Raw genomic sequence first — 14,202 nt, 5'->3', positions numbered from 1 at the left:
GTGATGTAACTGAAATTATACATTGAAGAATTGATTGTCTGTTAAGCCTTTCATCTGTTAGAATACAGTGATAGTTTCACTTCTTTCATGTGTAAATCACAAAACCTTTTTTTTTAAAGTTGCATTCTCGGGTTAGCTGTTAACAATGGTGATAGCTAGACAATATGTTGACGGTGTTAGCCCCCTGTGTTCTCTGTCTATGACCTGATGTTTAGATTGATTCCAATCTAAAAAGTGAAATAACAGAGTTTTACATAATTCATGCAGTTTTTGAGCTCAGAGTTCGACATGAATGTATGTGTTTATTGAGCAAAGTGCAATGTAACTCTGAAAGTACTAAAAAAATTCACCACACAAAATATATGTGTGCATGTGGGTCTTTGTCTGTCTGTATGTGTGTCTGTCTGGGGTGGGGGTTGTGAGTGTGAGAAAGTGTGTGTGTGTGTGTGTGTGTGTAGTGAGTGCAGAGTGTCTTAAGTCTGTGAGGGGGTGCATGTGTGGGAGTCTGTGTGTCTATAAGGGTGTATGAGGGTGTCTGTGTGCGCGTCTGTGTGTATCTGTGTCCGTGTGCATGTGAGAGTGTGTGTGTGAGGGAATATCTGTGTGTGTGTGTGTGTGTAGTTTCAGGCTCACTGCCTTTATTCCTGATGAAGGGCTTTTGCCCGAAACGTCGATTTCGAAGCTCCTTGGATGCTGCCTGAACTGCTGTGCTCTTCCAGCACCACTAATCCAGTATCTGGTTTCCAGCGTCTGCAGTCATTGTTTTTACCTCTTCCATTGCAGTTGCCTACCTACCCATGAAACAGTCAGACAATTGCATGAGTTGCTGTACTGCTGCAGTTTCTTGGCAATGAGGTCCACATACCTGTCTACCACTTCTCTTTCTCGTTGAGAATTCTGACAAAGTGCCTTGCTGCCAACACAGGGTCCTCTCCTGCTCAGTCTCACAATCCTCCAAGTGCCATAGGCCTTGGTGATTCCTTCAGCTCTGGAGTTGTTGCAGTGAGATGCTCACCACATTGTACTCCCACACCTCCTAAAGCTAATGTGTTCACCGAGTATCTGTACTAGTGGGAGGTGCAGGGGGCAGCCTTGAAGTTGCTTCCTCTCAGTCCTCCATACTCATATTCTGAGAGGCCAAGGAGATGGCTTCTGGAAGAGTTGGCCAGTTCTTCGTGGAGTTGGTGGTGATGCTGGTGCTACCAGTTGCAGTGAAAGCAAGAGAGAATTACTTTCTCGCTTGGCAGGACATAGATGACTCTGTATCTTCAAAGGATTGGTCCTGGTCTTTTCCTGATCATGGAAATCAGATTAACATTTCGGGTCCAGTGACCCTGTTTCAGAAATGACCCGAAATGTTAATTCAGATTTCTCTTCATAGGCCCTACTAGGACCTGCTGAAGTTTTACAGCAATTTCTGATTTTGTCGCTGTACTTTGAGCTTGCGCTGAGGTTCGCTGGAGTAATACAGCTGGCTTGCGACAGAAATGTTGGTGTGGTTGGTGTGGGAAGTGGCAGGCGAGTGGGAGCTCTGGGTCATTTTTATGAACAGGGTGTAGGTATTCTGCAGAGCAGTTAACCAGTGTTAACCTATTCCTAAGTCTTTGTCAGCGCCACTCATGAAGCATCTTTTAGGTGCACCCTCAGTGTCAAAGTTGTCTTGTCTTCATGTTTAGTTATTTGTCTCCTAACTGTCCACATTTTCATAATTATTGGAGAAAATTTTCATATGCACAATTAAAGTCTACAAAAGTGGAAGCTGTATTAGAAAGCAAAAGTTTTGATAATTCAATGAAGAGACACTCTTACATTCTAGAGTGCAACATTACACAATGATGTGATGCAGGTTCACCCTGTGAATTCTCCATGCATTACGTTTCTTACTTTATCCTCACATTTAGAGGATGAAAATTAATTCTGGAGCTAGTGTATTTTCAAAGCATGCATCGACACAAGTTTTGTCTGAATATAATGTTAAGTTCTCTGAACAAAAGAAAATATTACAGCTCAAATAATTCTGCTAATAGCAATGAATTCAATGGGCTGGATGGAAAGTGAAATTGTATGTCACAATTACAACTTAGTGAATTGAAATGTTCTCTTTGGCGGATATTCACTTTCAGACTTACATCCTCATCATGATGTAAACCCCTATCTTAGAATGACTATCTGACTACTTCCAAAAGGAAAAGCGATATAAATCTTAAAATATTATAGTAAGGTACCACTGACGCAAACTGAGTCATTGAATAATTGAGTCCTGAAGATCAGAAAGGTTGAATCTAAGACTGTTGAGTAGAGAACTGCTACAATTAGTCTAAGTTTAGTATCCAGAGGTCTCAGTTCAAAATCTGTATATGTCAATATTAGGCAGTTCAGATTTAATCTATGATGGTGTTTTGTTTTAATTTTCTCGTGGAATTTGCAAATGGAAAGCCAACACCTGAGAATATCTATAGAATATACTTCAGCACTGTCATCAGGAGGTTGGGAGAGGGGAGAAAATTGACACAAAGTAAATGATTTAGTAAATGACCTTGGAATGAAATGAGGCAAAACTTCTTTACGCAGAAGGTTTTACAATTTGGAATAGGCTGCCTGGGAGAGTGGCGTTAGGTTGACTCTAAAGGAGGTTTCAAAAGAGAGTTGAATATATGTTTGAAAGTGATGAATTTGATGGGCTATGAAAATAGGGCTGGAGAATGGAACTGGCTGGATATCTCTTTCTGATGACTGAATGGCCTACTTCTGTACTGTAAAATTCTAGGATTCTATGATTCTGTTTCCCAAGGTGTTCGTTGCAATGCTGGGACTGAGCTGTAATTAAACTGGGCAAACTTTCTGGAAATAAGGAAGCTAGCAGATGATCTGATTCAGCTGCTTGAATACTAGTTCTGAAACATTGCTGATCGGAGAACATCAAGTACTGGATGTACAGTCTTTTCATACATTTGGTTTGACATTAGACAACTACACTCGTAAATAATTCTGTGGGGAAGAGCATTTCTTGTTTTTGATGGAAGTAGAGAATGTGATTCCCCAAACAAGCTGCTAAATCCTGTCCAGTGAAATAATGCACGATTGTTTCCCTTTGCCATATGCATGCAAAATGCTGGGAGACCCATTGAAAGTAATTGGATGCCTTGTTGTTTCACTTTGAGTGACAGTGCACCAGCACAATCTGCTAACATAACCCAGATCACTCCTTCTGAGACTTCTAACCAAAAAAGTCAATGCCATAAGCAGCAGCAAAGCCCTGACCACAGCATCCTGGACAATTGCTCATGTTGTTCACCTGGCTGTGCTCAGTGAGCAATTTCACGTTATTTTGTGGCTGCTCAGAAAACTTCTACAGAACCTGAGTTGGAGAAACACTAAAACACTGTACGGAATTTTACAAGGTCATTATTGATGGGTGTTTTGTTAGTAAGAAATCTGAAGCAGGGTTGCAGTTTAAGTTTAAGGAATACAGTGAGATCTTCAACAAAATACTGTAAGATGTAAAGCGCACTTTTTCATGGATACAAATTAAATGGGTTATTTAAATGAGGCAAAGCCAGTTAGGAACATGGATATTAAAAGTAATGATGAAAAAGTAGGTCCCAAAAAAGGGACCTAGAAAAGACAACGAGATAATTTTATTTGATCCTAGATTCTCTGTGCATGCAGCACTTATCAGTAAATTGACAGTACAGTATTAATTCCTGAAAATGTGTTGCTGGAAAAGCGCAGCAGGTCAGGCAGCATCCAGGGAACAGGAGAATCGACGTTTCGGGCATAAGCCCTTCTTCTGAAGAAGGGCTTATGCCCGAAACGTCGATTCTCCTGTTCCCTGGATGCTGCCTGACCTGATGCGCTTTTCCAGCAACACATTTTCAGCTCTGATCTCCAGCATCTGCAGTCCTCACTTTCTCCCCAGTATTAATTCCTGTCCAGCTGAACATAGCCCTTTGAACATAGCCCTTTCCTTCAGAGAACACCAGACCAGAAGGAAAAAAACAATAATTGTCAGAATGAACATGCTGATTGTACTGGACCTCTACTTTGCGGTACGGTACGCAAGACAAGTTAGAACAGTGTACATCATTGGTTTTCCTTTTGAACAGATCAATGTCTTTACTTGAAGGAACTGCCTTGGCTAAGAAAATAATGCAGAAGGCACAATAGGTTTATTCCTGTTCCTATCTTTCAGTGCTCAATGAATTCCTGCAGTTGGTCTGTACACTTCTTTTTTCTGAATTCTAATCTTTTCTTGTCAGGAAAATATATGAATCACTGCCACAAGTATGACATATTTTCATTTGAAATGACACCTTTTCCCTGCCTTCTCCACTGCTGTGCGCAAGAGCTGACATTGAGAGGGTTTGTAATTAAAGTTTCTAAAAAATATTACATTGAATTTAAAGTGATTTTTGACAACCATGCAAACCATTTTTTAAAAAATGGTTTTTATACAGTTCTTCTGTTAATTGAGGAAATATGACTCCTTTTTCCTTAAATGGTAGTTTGGGCACAGGTAATTTGAGCAGAATTGTGGATAGTGTACAGAGAGAATGCCGTACAAGATCATGAGAAAGGTTCCCAACAAAGAGGAACTTCAATAATAAGGATCAATTGAAGAAGCTGGAGCTGCTCCTTTTTAAGGAGAAGAGGTTGAGAGGAGATGCCATAGATTCTGGAAATGTTTCATTAAATTGGAAAATAGCAAATGTGACTTCTCTACAGAGGTAAGGAAGGGGAAGGAAAGCAGGATACTACTAGCTAGTTAGCCTAACATCTGACAAAGGAACAATGTTATAATCTATTATTAAGTAGGTTATAAGCAGAGCCAACACAGTTCTATGAAAGGAAAATTAGGTTTGATTAATTTATTGGAATTCTTGAGGAAGTAATAAGTACCTGCTACAGGAAGGATGTAGCAGGTTGAAAGGGTTCAGAAAAGATTTACAAGGATATTGTGAGGATTGGAGGGTTTGAGCTGAAGGGAGAGGCTGAATAGACTGAGGCTGCTTTTCTTGGACTGTCAGGAGCTGAGAGATGACCTCACAGAAATTTATAAATCATGAGGGGAATGGGTATGTTGAATAGACAAGGTCTTTTCCACAGAGACCAAAACTAGAGGGGATATGTTTAAGGTGAGAGAGGAAAGACTTAAAAGGGACCTAAGGAGCAACATTTTTATGCAGAGGATGATGTGTGTATGGAACAAGCTGCCAGAGGAAGTGGTAGAGGCTGGTACAATTACAACATTTAAAACTCTGGATGGATGTATGTATAGAAAGGGTTTAGAGGGGTATGGTCCAAGTGCTGGCAAACATTGGAATGTCTGGTTGGAATGGACGTGTTGGACCGAAGGATCTGTTTCCATGCTGTATTACTCTATGACTCCATGACTCCAAAACATGGATATTAGGGAACCTATAGATGTGTTATAGTTGGACTTCCATAAGGCATTTGACAATATGCCATATCAAAGGTCATTATACAAAATAATAGCTCTTGTTGTAGATAATTAACATGTTATAATTGATAGAGACTGAGTAGCTATCAGAATACAGAGACCGGGTTATTTTCAGGTTGGTAAGATGTAACAAGTGGAATGGCATAGGAGTTTTTACTAGTGCCTCAACTCCTTACAATCAACATAAATGACTTGTTTGAAGCACCCAGGTGCTAACTTTGCTGATCACACAAATGTAGGTAGAATAGAAAAGAGTTCTGAAAAGGCTATTGATAGGCTAAGTGGGTGGGCAAAAATTTTGCAAGTGATGTATAAAGTGGGACAATGTGAACTTGATTAGGAAGGCAAATGGAATGTTGCCAAGGTGAATGGAACATAAAAGTATGGAGGTTTTCCTGCAGTTGTTGAGACCACATTTGGCATACTGTATACATGTTAGTCTCCTGCTTTAGGAAGGGATATAATTGCATTGGAAACAGAGAAAGTTTGATTCCTGGGATGAATGGACTGCCTGATGAAGAAATCTTAGAAAGATTTAGAAGAATGAGAGGTGATCTTATTGACACATATAAAATCCTGAGAGGACTTGACAGGATGGATATTGAAATGGTGTTTTTCCTTGTTCCTAATTAATAATTTGTTTGTATTTGCTATAAGTCATGAAGGGTCTGTGCAGACTAGTTGAGAATAGAATAGAATCCCTACAGTGTGGAAACAGGAAGACAAGGAGAAGCAGTCCTCACTGGGGAAAAGATCAAGACCCAGAGGACGCTGATTTCAGGTAATTGGCCGAAAAATTGGACCTATAGGGAACCTATAGATGTGTTATAGTTGGACTTCCACAGAGCATGAGGGAAAGCTTTCCTGTGCAGTGAATGGCTCAGATCGTGAATGCAATGTCTGAGTGTCTGTTGGAGGCAAATTCAATCAGGGCTATCAGGAGAGAGTTGGGCATTTTCAGAAGAACAAAAGGAAATACTTGGGGTAAATATGAGGAAGTGAGACTTTGTGAGTTGCTTTGCAGACAGCCAGCACAGACAGGACAGAGGAAATGGCTTCCTTCTGTGATATACACATTCTATGATACTATGGAACCATGTTCTGATGACATTGTGTTCAGGAATTTTGATAAACTGAACCCTGTAATCTTACAAATAGGCACTCTGTAAATTAAAACTGTTTCTCTTGTACCTCTCATTGTGTTATGATGCAAAAAAAGAGGTCTGCTGACATTAAGTGTCTAGGTATAAAAATAGAAATTGCTGGAAAAGCTCTGCAGGTGTGGCAACATCTGTGGAAAGAAATTAGAGTTAATCCTGAAACAGGGTTCTGAGGAAGGGGCCCTTGACCTGAAATGTTAACTCTGATTTCTCTCCACAGGCCTGCTGAGATTTTCCAGCAATCTCTATTTTTTTTCAGATTTACAGCATCTGCAGTTCTTTTGATTTTGTTAATGTCTAGATATTTGATTTCATAACATTTGCCAACATATAATAATTCCGATTTAATAAATTTAACCTTGAACAACTGAACAGTTACATTTATGACTAAATGTTACTTTGCTAAAGGGCTAGTGCAATGTTGGAAATGTGTCATGGAAAGTTTTGTTAAAATCATGAAAATAAGAGAAGCAGCTTTGTACATTTCAGCAATGGTACTTTTGCCATTAGAATTCATATTCTAATTGCAAACTATTATTTCAGACACATGCATAAAACAAAATACTGCATGGCTGATTAATGGTGTTTCTTTTTTAATGTATTTGACTTTTTGCTTCTTAATTAATGACTTTGGACGAATGGCAAATCCACTGTGCCCGTAGACTCTGACATTGTTGGTGTTGGTCTTTTTCGTGACTTGTGAGGTATGATAGTTATTGAGGCAAACTGCACACTGCTAAACATTCACTCTTTAGTTTCAGTTACAAAGAACAGAGAGAGACAGTGGAAAATAAAGGGTACTATTTTTAAGGGTGTTCAGGAGCACAGAGACCTCGGTATTTGCTTCATAAATGTGTAATAAAACATACAGTATTCTAGGCTTCAACAGTAAGGGCTTAGAATATATGATAACCATATATAAGACTCTGGTTAGAACACACCTAGAGTATTGAGTGCACTTATAGATGCCATAATATAGCAAAAATATAAATCCATTGGAGAGAGTGCAAAAGAGATTTACAAGAATGGTTCCAGGGATGAGACATTTCAGTTATGAGGAAAAATGGAAGAAGTTTGGATTGTTTCCTCAGAAAGGGGAAGGCTAAGATGCGACTCAAAGTTTTCAAAACAATGAGGGTCTTGCAGAGTGGATAGAAAGAAACCGTTTCAACTCATAATTTAATCGGGAATAAGAGAGTACAGATTCAAAGTGTTCTGCAAAATAACATATAAGATGAGGAAAAATGTTTTCACTCACTGAATAAATAAGGTCTGGAATTCACTGCCAGGAGGTGTTGTGTGGACAGGTTCAATTCAGACTTTCAAGAGGCATTGAATGATGATTTAACTAGAAATAACGAGTAGGGTTGTGCGGAAAGGGTCTTTTGGGCTAAGTAGAAAAGCTCAGAGAACCTCTGCAGATGCGATGGGCCTCCTTCTGCATTGTAATAATTCTGCAATTTCCTGAACATGCCTCCTTCATTTCTCCAGCAGTTCATAGATTAGTTACAATGTGTTATGAGTGTGCCGGCTTTCTGCACTCAGTGAGCCCTGCCCTTTGCCCACAGCCTTGCAATGTTTTGCACTTAAGGTATTTATCTAATTCCCTTTTGAAACTCATGTTTCAACCTGTTTCCATGATCTTCTCAGGCAGTGCATTCCAGGTTCTAGCTGCTCGCTTCAAACAAAAGATTTTCCCCATGTCACTCTTGGCGGTTTTTGCCATTCTGTTCAAATTGGTGCCCTCTTTTTCTTAACTCTCCTCCAGCGGAGACAGTTTCTCTCAATTAACTCTGTCCAGACTTGCATGATTTTAAGCACTTCATCAAATCTTCTCTCCCTTCTGTGAGGAAAGCTGCCCTCGGGTGTCTACTCAATCCATGTAACTGAAATCTCTGGAACCATTCTTTTAAATCTTCTCACCAATGCTTTCACATCCTTCCTAAAACATGACATGCAGAATTGGACCAAAGTATTCCAGTTGAGTCCGAATCAGAGCTTTTACAAAGGTTTACCTTAACTGTTCAGGATCCCATATGCCATAACTGCAGTCTTAACCTTCCCAGCTACCTTTAATGATTTGTGCACATATAGCAAAATGAACCTACGTTCCTACACTCACTTTAGAATTCTGCTTTCATTTTCTTTTGCTATTCCTCATTACTCCTGCGAAGCTGTGTTATTTCACACTTCTCCAAGTAGCTGGTGGAAGACTGAGTCAAGTACCCTTAACTGACTTAAGTGAATCTATGTGTGAAGCAGAAGTGAGAATCATACATATCTCTGGCTCAGTTGGAAGATTTCCTTTGCTGCATGACCTATAAGACTGCCTACCATCTGTTTGCAACTGACCTCTGCATTTCTGGCCTGGCTAGGGTAAAAAATTCCATTCTGCATCATTTTGTGTTCTTTGTAGAAAGTGTTAGTATCAGATTCTTGGGTGGCAATACAATCAGATCCATTTTTTTTTTTAAAGCCACAGTGGTTGACTCGCTGCTGAACTCTCTTTGTACAGGATCATAGTGAAGAATGACAGCTTGAGGAAAGACACTGGAAAGTGGTTGTCACTGAGGAGATGAGAAGAAGGCTATGGATGGCCCTTGTGATTGCAATGAGGTCAGCCAGGTGGAGCTCAAAGAATATGAGTTCCCTGATTGGGGCTGTTAACCTGGTCCAATCAGGGAGCCCTGGCTGACAGATATAAACAGGAGTGACTGGGATTCTGTTCACTTTAGGAGCTGGCTCTGTGCTAGCTTGGTCAGTTTCTTGTACTATGCACATGTAAATAAAGGCTGACTTGGTGACAGGATACCAGTCAGTCAGGTTTGTTCAAGGAGTTATTTCAGCCTTAATTACTTATCTGAACATTGTGCCTTGGACAGACAAATGTAGATTGTATGATTCATACAAAATCTGGTTGGGCTGTAATATGACAAAGTAGTCTTATTTCCTTCAAAGTTTTGATTATTTTTTCATAGCAAAACTTTAACAGACAGAATCAGAAGGAATTTCATAAGGTCCAATGGAAAGGAAATCAATATGCAAGGGACTTAAATTCAAATTAGGAGCATTACATTGAGAATAAAGTTGCCATACTCTTACCCTATTCATTAGAGAGGTGGTTTAACCTGAGGGTCACCACACACCAGGTGAGAGGAGACATTGAGAAGGAGAACCCTTTATATTAAACTCAGTTGGTGTAGAAATTGAACCAATACCAGTGGTGTCGCGCTGATTCCAAACCACTTATCTAGCCAACAGAGCTAAACAAGCCCCTATACATTGAGAATAAGAAGCTTAATACCCAAGAACATAAAGCTTGCTTCAAAACAAAGTAGTTCCATTGAAGCTTCTGAGATTCTTTGTTAACACATTTAAAATAGACCCTCAATCATGGCTATTTATGTTGCAATATCAGCTCTTGTTTGAACCATTTTTAGTGAGGCTCAATATTGAAATTAATTTTGAGACAAATATGTATAATAATGTGATTACAATGGGATTGGATTGTGAATGATAAGTGCCTGTCACTGCAATCACTATAAGTAGCCCAGTGTACAAATCTCTTTGAGAGAGATGGGATTTATTTAGCAGGTCTGTTGCGCAGATTACTGTTTTATATCCCTTACGACATTCTGGTGGATTCCCTAAGGGTCAAACCAAATATCTGGAATATGCAGAAAGACAAGGAAATACCAAGCTGATAAACATGGCAATTTGGAATAGGAGGTCTGTGTGGATTCTTGGTGTCTCCTCTCTGCTTGTTCTCAGAGCCTCGGAAGAATTGCAGAACATTCCAATCCTATGTCTTTTGCCTGTGACTCATACTTCAGAATCCACCAACATCACAGCAGCGGTTCTCCCTGCTATTAATTTAGCTTTGGTCACTGTAAATAAACTTCCATTTTTACTTGAGGACTATAATCTCAACTTGGTGATAAAGGATACGCAGGTAATGTTTCTTTCAATTATGTTTCATATGGATGTGTCTTGTGTTTAAAATGCACTGAAATGTTGTCAAGTCCTATTTGGCAACACACGCTCAGTGACTTCCGCCACCCCTACTGACGTGTCTGCCACCACTTCCGCCCCCACCAGCGCCACTCACCTGCATTCTGCTGACACGCCCCCCACAGACCCCACTGTCACTATCCCCACCTCCCAGAACCCTGAGGGGAACACTACCCCTGCTCATGACTCCACCCCAATTCCCCGCACCATCACACCCACTCCAGGTACTGGCTCTGACCCCATTCCCAGCTTCACACCCACACCAGATCCCAGCTCCCAGCCCTGCCGAGTTTTCACCATCCCTCCAGACCTCCCCCTCACTGAGGACGAACAATCAGTCCTCAGCAAAGGACTCAGCTTCATCCCCCTCCGTCCACGCATCAATGAATTTAATACACGCTGTGACGTCGAACAATTCTTCCATCGCCTCCGCCTCCGAGCTTACTTTCACAATCAGGACTCCCGTCCACCTTCCGAGGACCCCTTCGCCCACCTCCAACTCACTGCATCCACCTGGACACCCTGCGCTGGCCTATTACCTATCCTCGACCTCTTCATTTCCAACTGCCACCGGGACATTAACCGCCTCAACTTCTCTACCCGCCTCCCCCACTCTAACCTCTCACCCTCACAACGTGCAGCCCTCCAATCCCTCTGCTCCAATCCCAACCTCACCATTAAGCCAGCGGATAAAGGGGGCGCAGTGGTAGTCTGGCGCACTGACCTCTACACCGCTGAAGCCAAACGCCAACTCGAGGACACCTCTTCCTACTGCCCCCTTGACCATGACCCCACCCCCCATCACCAAACCATCATCTCCCAGACCATTCAGAACCTCATCACCTCAGGAGATCTCCCACCCACAGCTTCCAACCTCATAGTCCGGGAACCCCGCACTGCCCGTTCTACCTCCTTCCCAAGATCCACAAGCCTGACCACCCTGGCCGACCCATTGTCTCAGCATGCTCCTGCCCCACTGAACTCATCTCTACCTACCTCGACACTGTCCTATCCCCCCTAGTCCAGGAACTCCCCACATACGTTCGAGACTCCACCCATGCCCTCCACCTCCTCCAAGACTTCCGTTTCCCCGGCCCGCATCGCCTCATCTTCACCATGGATATCCAATCCCTCTACACCTCCATCCGCCATGACCAGGGCCTCCAAGCCCTCCATTTTTTCCTCTCCAGACGCCCCCAACAGTACCCTCCCACCGACACTCTCATTCGTTTTGCCGAACTGGACCTCACCCTTAACAATTTCTCCTTTGAATCCTCCCACTTCCTTCAGACCAAAGGGGCAGCCATGGGCCCCAGCTATGCCTGTCTCTTTATTGACTACGTAGAGCAGTTGATCTTCTGTAATTACACCAGCACCACTCCCGACCTCTTCCTCCGCTACATTGCTAACTACATTGGCGCCACCTCGTGCTCCCGCGAGGAGGTTGAGCAATTCATCAACTTCACCAACACATTCCACCCTGACCTTAAATTTACCTGGACCATCTCTGACACCTCCCTCCCCTTCCTGGACCTCTCCATCTCCATTAGTGACGACTGACTTGACATTGACATTTTTTACAAACCTACCGACTCCCACAGCTACCTGGATTACACCTCTTCCCACCCCATCTCTTGCAAAAATGCCATCCCATATTCCCAATTCCTCTGCCTCTGCCGTATCTGCTCCCAGGAGGACCAGTTCCACCATTGAACACACCAGAAGGCCTCCTTCTTTAGAGACCGCAATTTCCCTTCCCATGTGGTTAAAGATGCCCTCCAACGCATCTCGTCCACATCCCGCACCTCTGCCCTCAGACCCCACCCCTCCAACTGTAACAAGGACAGAACGCCCCTGGTGCTCACCTTCTACCCTACAAACCTTCGCATAAACCAAATCATCCACTGACATTTCCGCCACCTCCAAAAAGACCCCACCACCAGGGATATATTTCCCTCCCCACCCCTTTCCGCCTTCCGCAAAGACCGTTCCCTCCGTGACTACCTGGTCAGGTCCACGCCCACCCCTACGACCCACCCTCCAATCCTGGCACTTTCCCCTGCCACCGCAGGAACTATAAAACCTGTGCCCACACCTCCTCCCTCACCTCTATCCAAGGCCCTAAAGGAGCCTTCCACATCCATTAAAGTTTTACCTGCACATCCACTAATATCATTAATTGTATCCGTTGCTCCCGATGTGGTCTCATCTACATTGGGGAGACTGGGCGCCTCCTAGCAGAGCGCTTTAGGGAACATCTCCGAGACACCCGCACCAATCAACCACACCGCCCCGTGGCCCAACATTTCAACTCCCCCTCCCACTCTGCCGAGGACATGGAGGTCCTGGGCCTCCTTCACCGCCGCTCCCCCACCACCAGACGCCTGGAGGAAGAACGCCTCATCTTCCGCCTCGGAACACTTCAACCCCAGGGCATCAATGTGGACTTCAACAGCTTCCTCATTTCCCCTTCCCCCGCCTCATCCTAGTTTCAAACTTCCAGCTCAGCACTGTCCCCATGACTTGTCCGGACTTGTCCGACCTGCCTAGCTCCTTTTCCACCTATCCACTCCACCCTCTCCTCCCTGACCTATCACCTTCATCCCCTCCCCCACTCACCCATTGTACTCTATGCTACTCTCTCCCCACCCCCACCCTCCCCTAGCTTATCTCTCCACGCTTCAGGCTCACTGCCTTTATTCCTGATGAAGGGCTTTTGCCCGAAACGTCGATTTTGCTGCTCGTTGGATGCTGCCTGAACTGTTGTGCTCTTCCAGCACCACTAATCCAGAAAGTGATAAAACCTGCAGAGTTCAACTTGAGCTGTGGTTACTGTCGCCTGTCTGCTACTTATTTGGAGAAGTCTATGTTTCCAATCTAACACTCACATGTAATTATTTTTTGAAAGGTTCAATATATGAAAGCTGCTTTCTGTTTCATTTGTGATTATAGAGCTGCTATATTATAAAAGAGTTCGACAGAACACTATAAAGTTTTTAATTCATTAATATTACATCTTTAACAAATTATTCTTCCTAGTTATCCACACATTGAGTTAAATTGGCCTTTTCTGTATAGGAAGTTCACTATAAGAGCTACATAGTTGGTGGCCCTTTGATTTTACTTTCAAAGCTAGTCAAATGGAAAAAAAACTTGCCACTTTTAATAGCACCAAATACAGAAATATACAGCATCTGAGGAATTCATGTGCCCTGTATTCTCCTCAATGGAACAACAAGAGTTATGGTGTCAAGTTTGAAAATCTATTGGTTAAACCATTCCTCTGTCCTGCCGTATTTATAACTGAACACTTATGAGGAAGATTAAATATTCTATTTGGTAAGGACCATGGACATCACAGTGCCAGCAACCCGGGTTCAATTCCCATCTCGGGCAACTGTCTGTGTGGAGTTTGCACATTCTGCCCATGTCTGCGTGGGTTTCCTCCGGGTTCTCCGGTTTCGTCCCACAGTCCAAAGATGTGCAGGTTAGGTGAATTGGCCATGCTAAATTGTCCATAGTGTTAGGTGTAGAGGAATGGGTCTGGGTGGGTTGCTCTTTGGAGGGTCG

General features: G+C 42.7%; 1 protein-coding gene across 3 annotated transcripts in view; it reads left to right on the top strand.

The window, feature by feature from the left end:
* Nucleotides 1-14,202, top strand: part of gabbr2 (gamma-aminobutyric acid (GABA) B receptor, 2) — a 1,039,525-nt gene that overhangs the window by 27,443 nt on the left and 997,880 nt on the right. Inside the window, exon 1 of one of the 3 annotated variants that reach the window (XM_087987153.1) lies at nucleotides 10,297-10,573. The exons of the other annotated variants lie outside the window; for them this stretch is intronic. Coding sequence (XP_087843279.1) covers nucleotides 10,331-10,573 — 243 coding nt within the window. The 5' untranslated portion in view covers nucleotides 10,297-10,330. Of the gene's footprint in view, nucleotides 1-10,296; nucleotides 10,574-14,202 lie in introns of those variants that run through there. 3 annotated transcript variants of the gene reach the window in all.

Source organism: Chiloscyllium plagiosum, unplaced genomic scaffold (genome assembly GCF_037043375.1).
Source record: "Chiloscyllium plagiosum isolate Xiang-an unplaced genomic scaffold, Cpla_swu_hap1 HiC_scaffold_5, whole genome shotgun sequence".
Lineage (NCBI taxonomy): Eukaryota > Metazoa > Chordata > Chondrichthyes > Orectolobiformes > Hemiscylliidae > Chiloscyllium > Chiloscyllium plagiosum.
The sequence above is the reverse complement of the archived record's forward strand: the minus strand, read 5'-3'. Positions and strand labels throughout refer to the sequence as shown.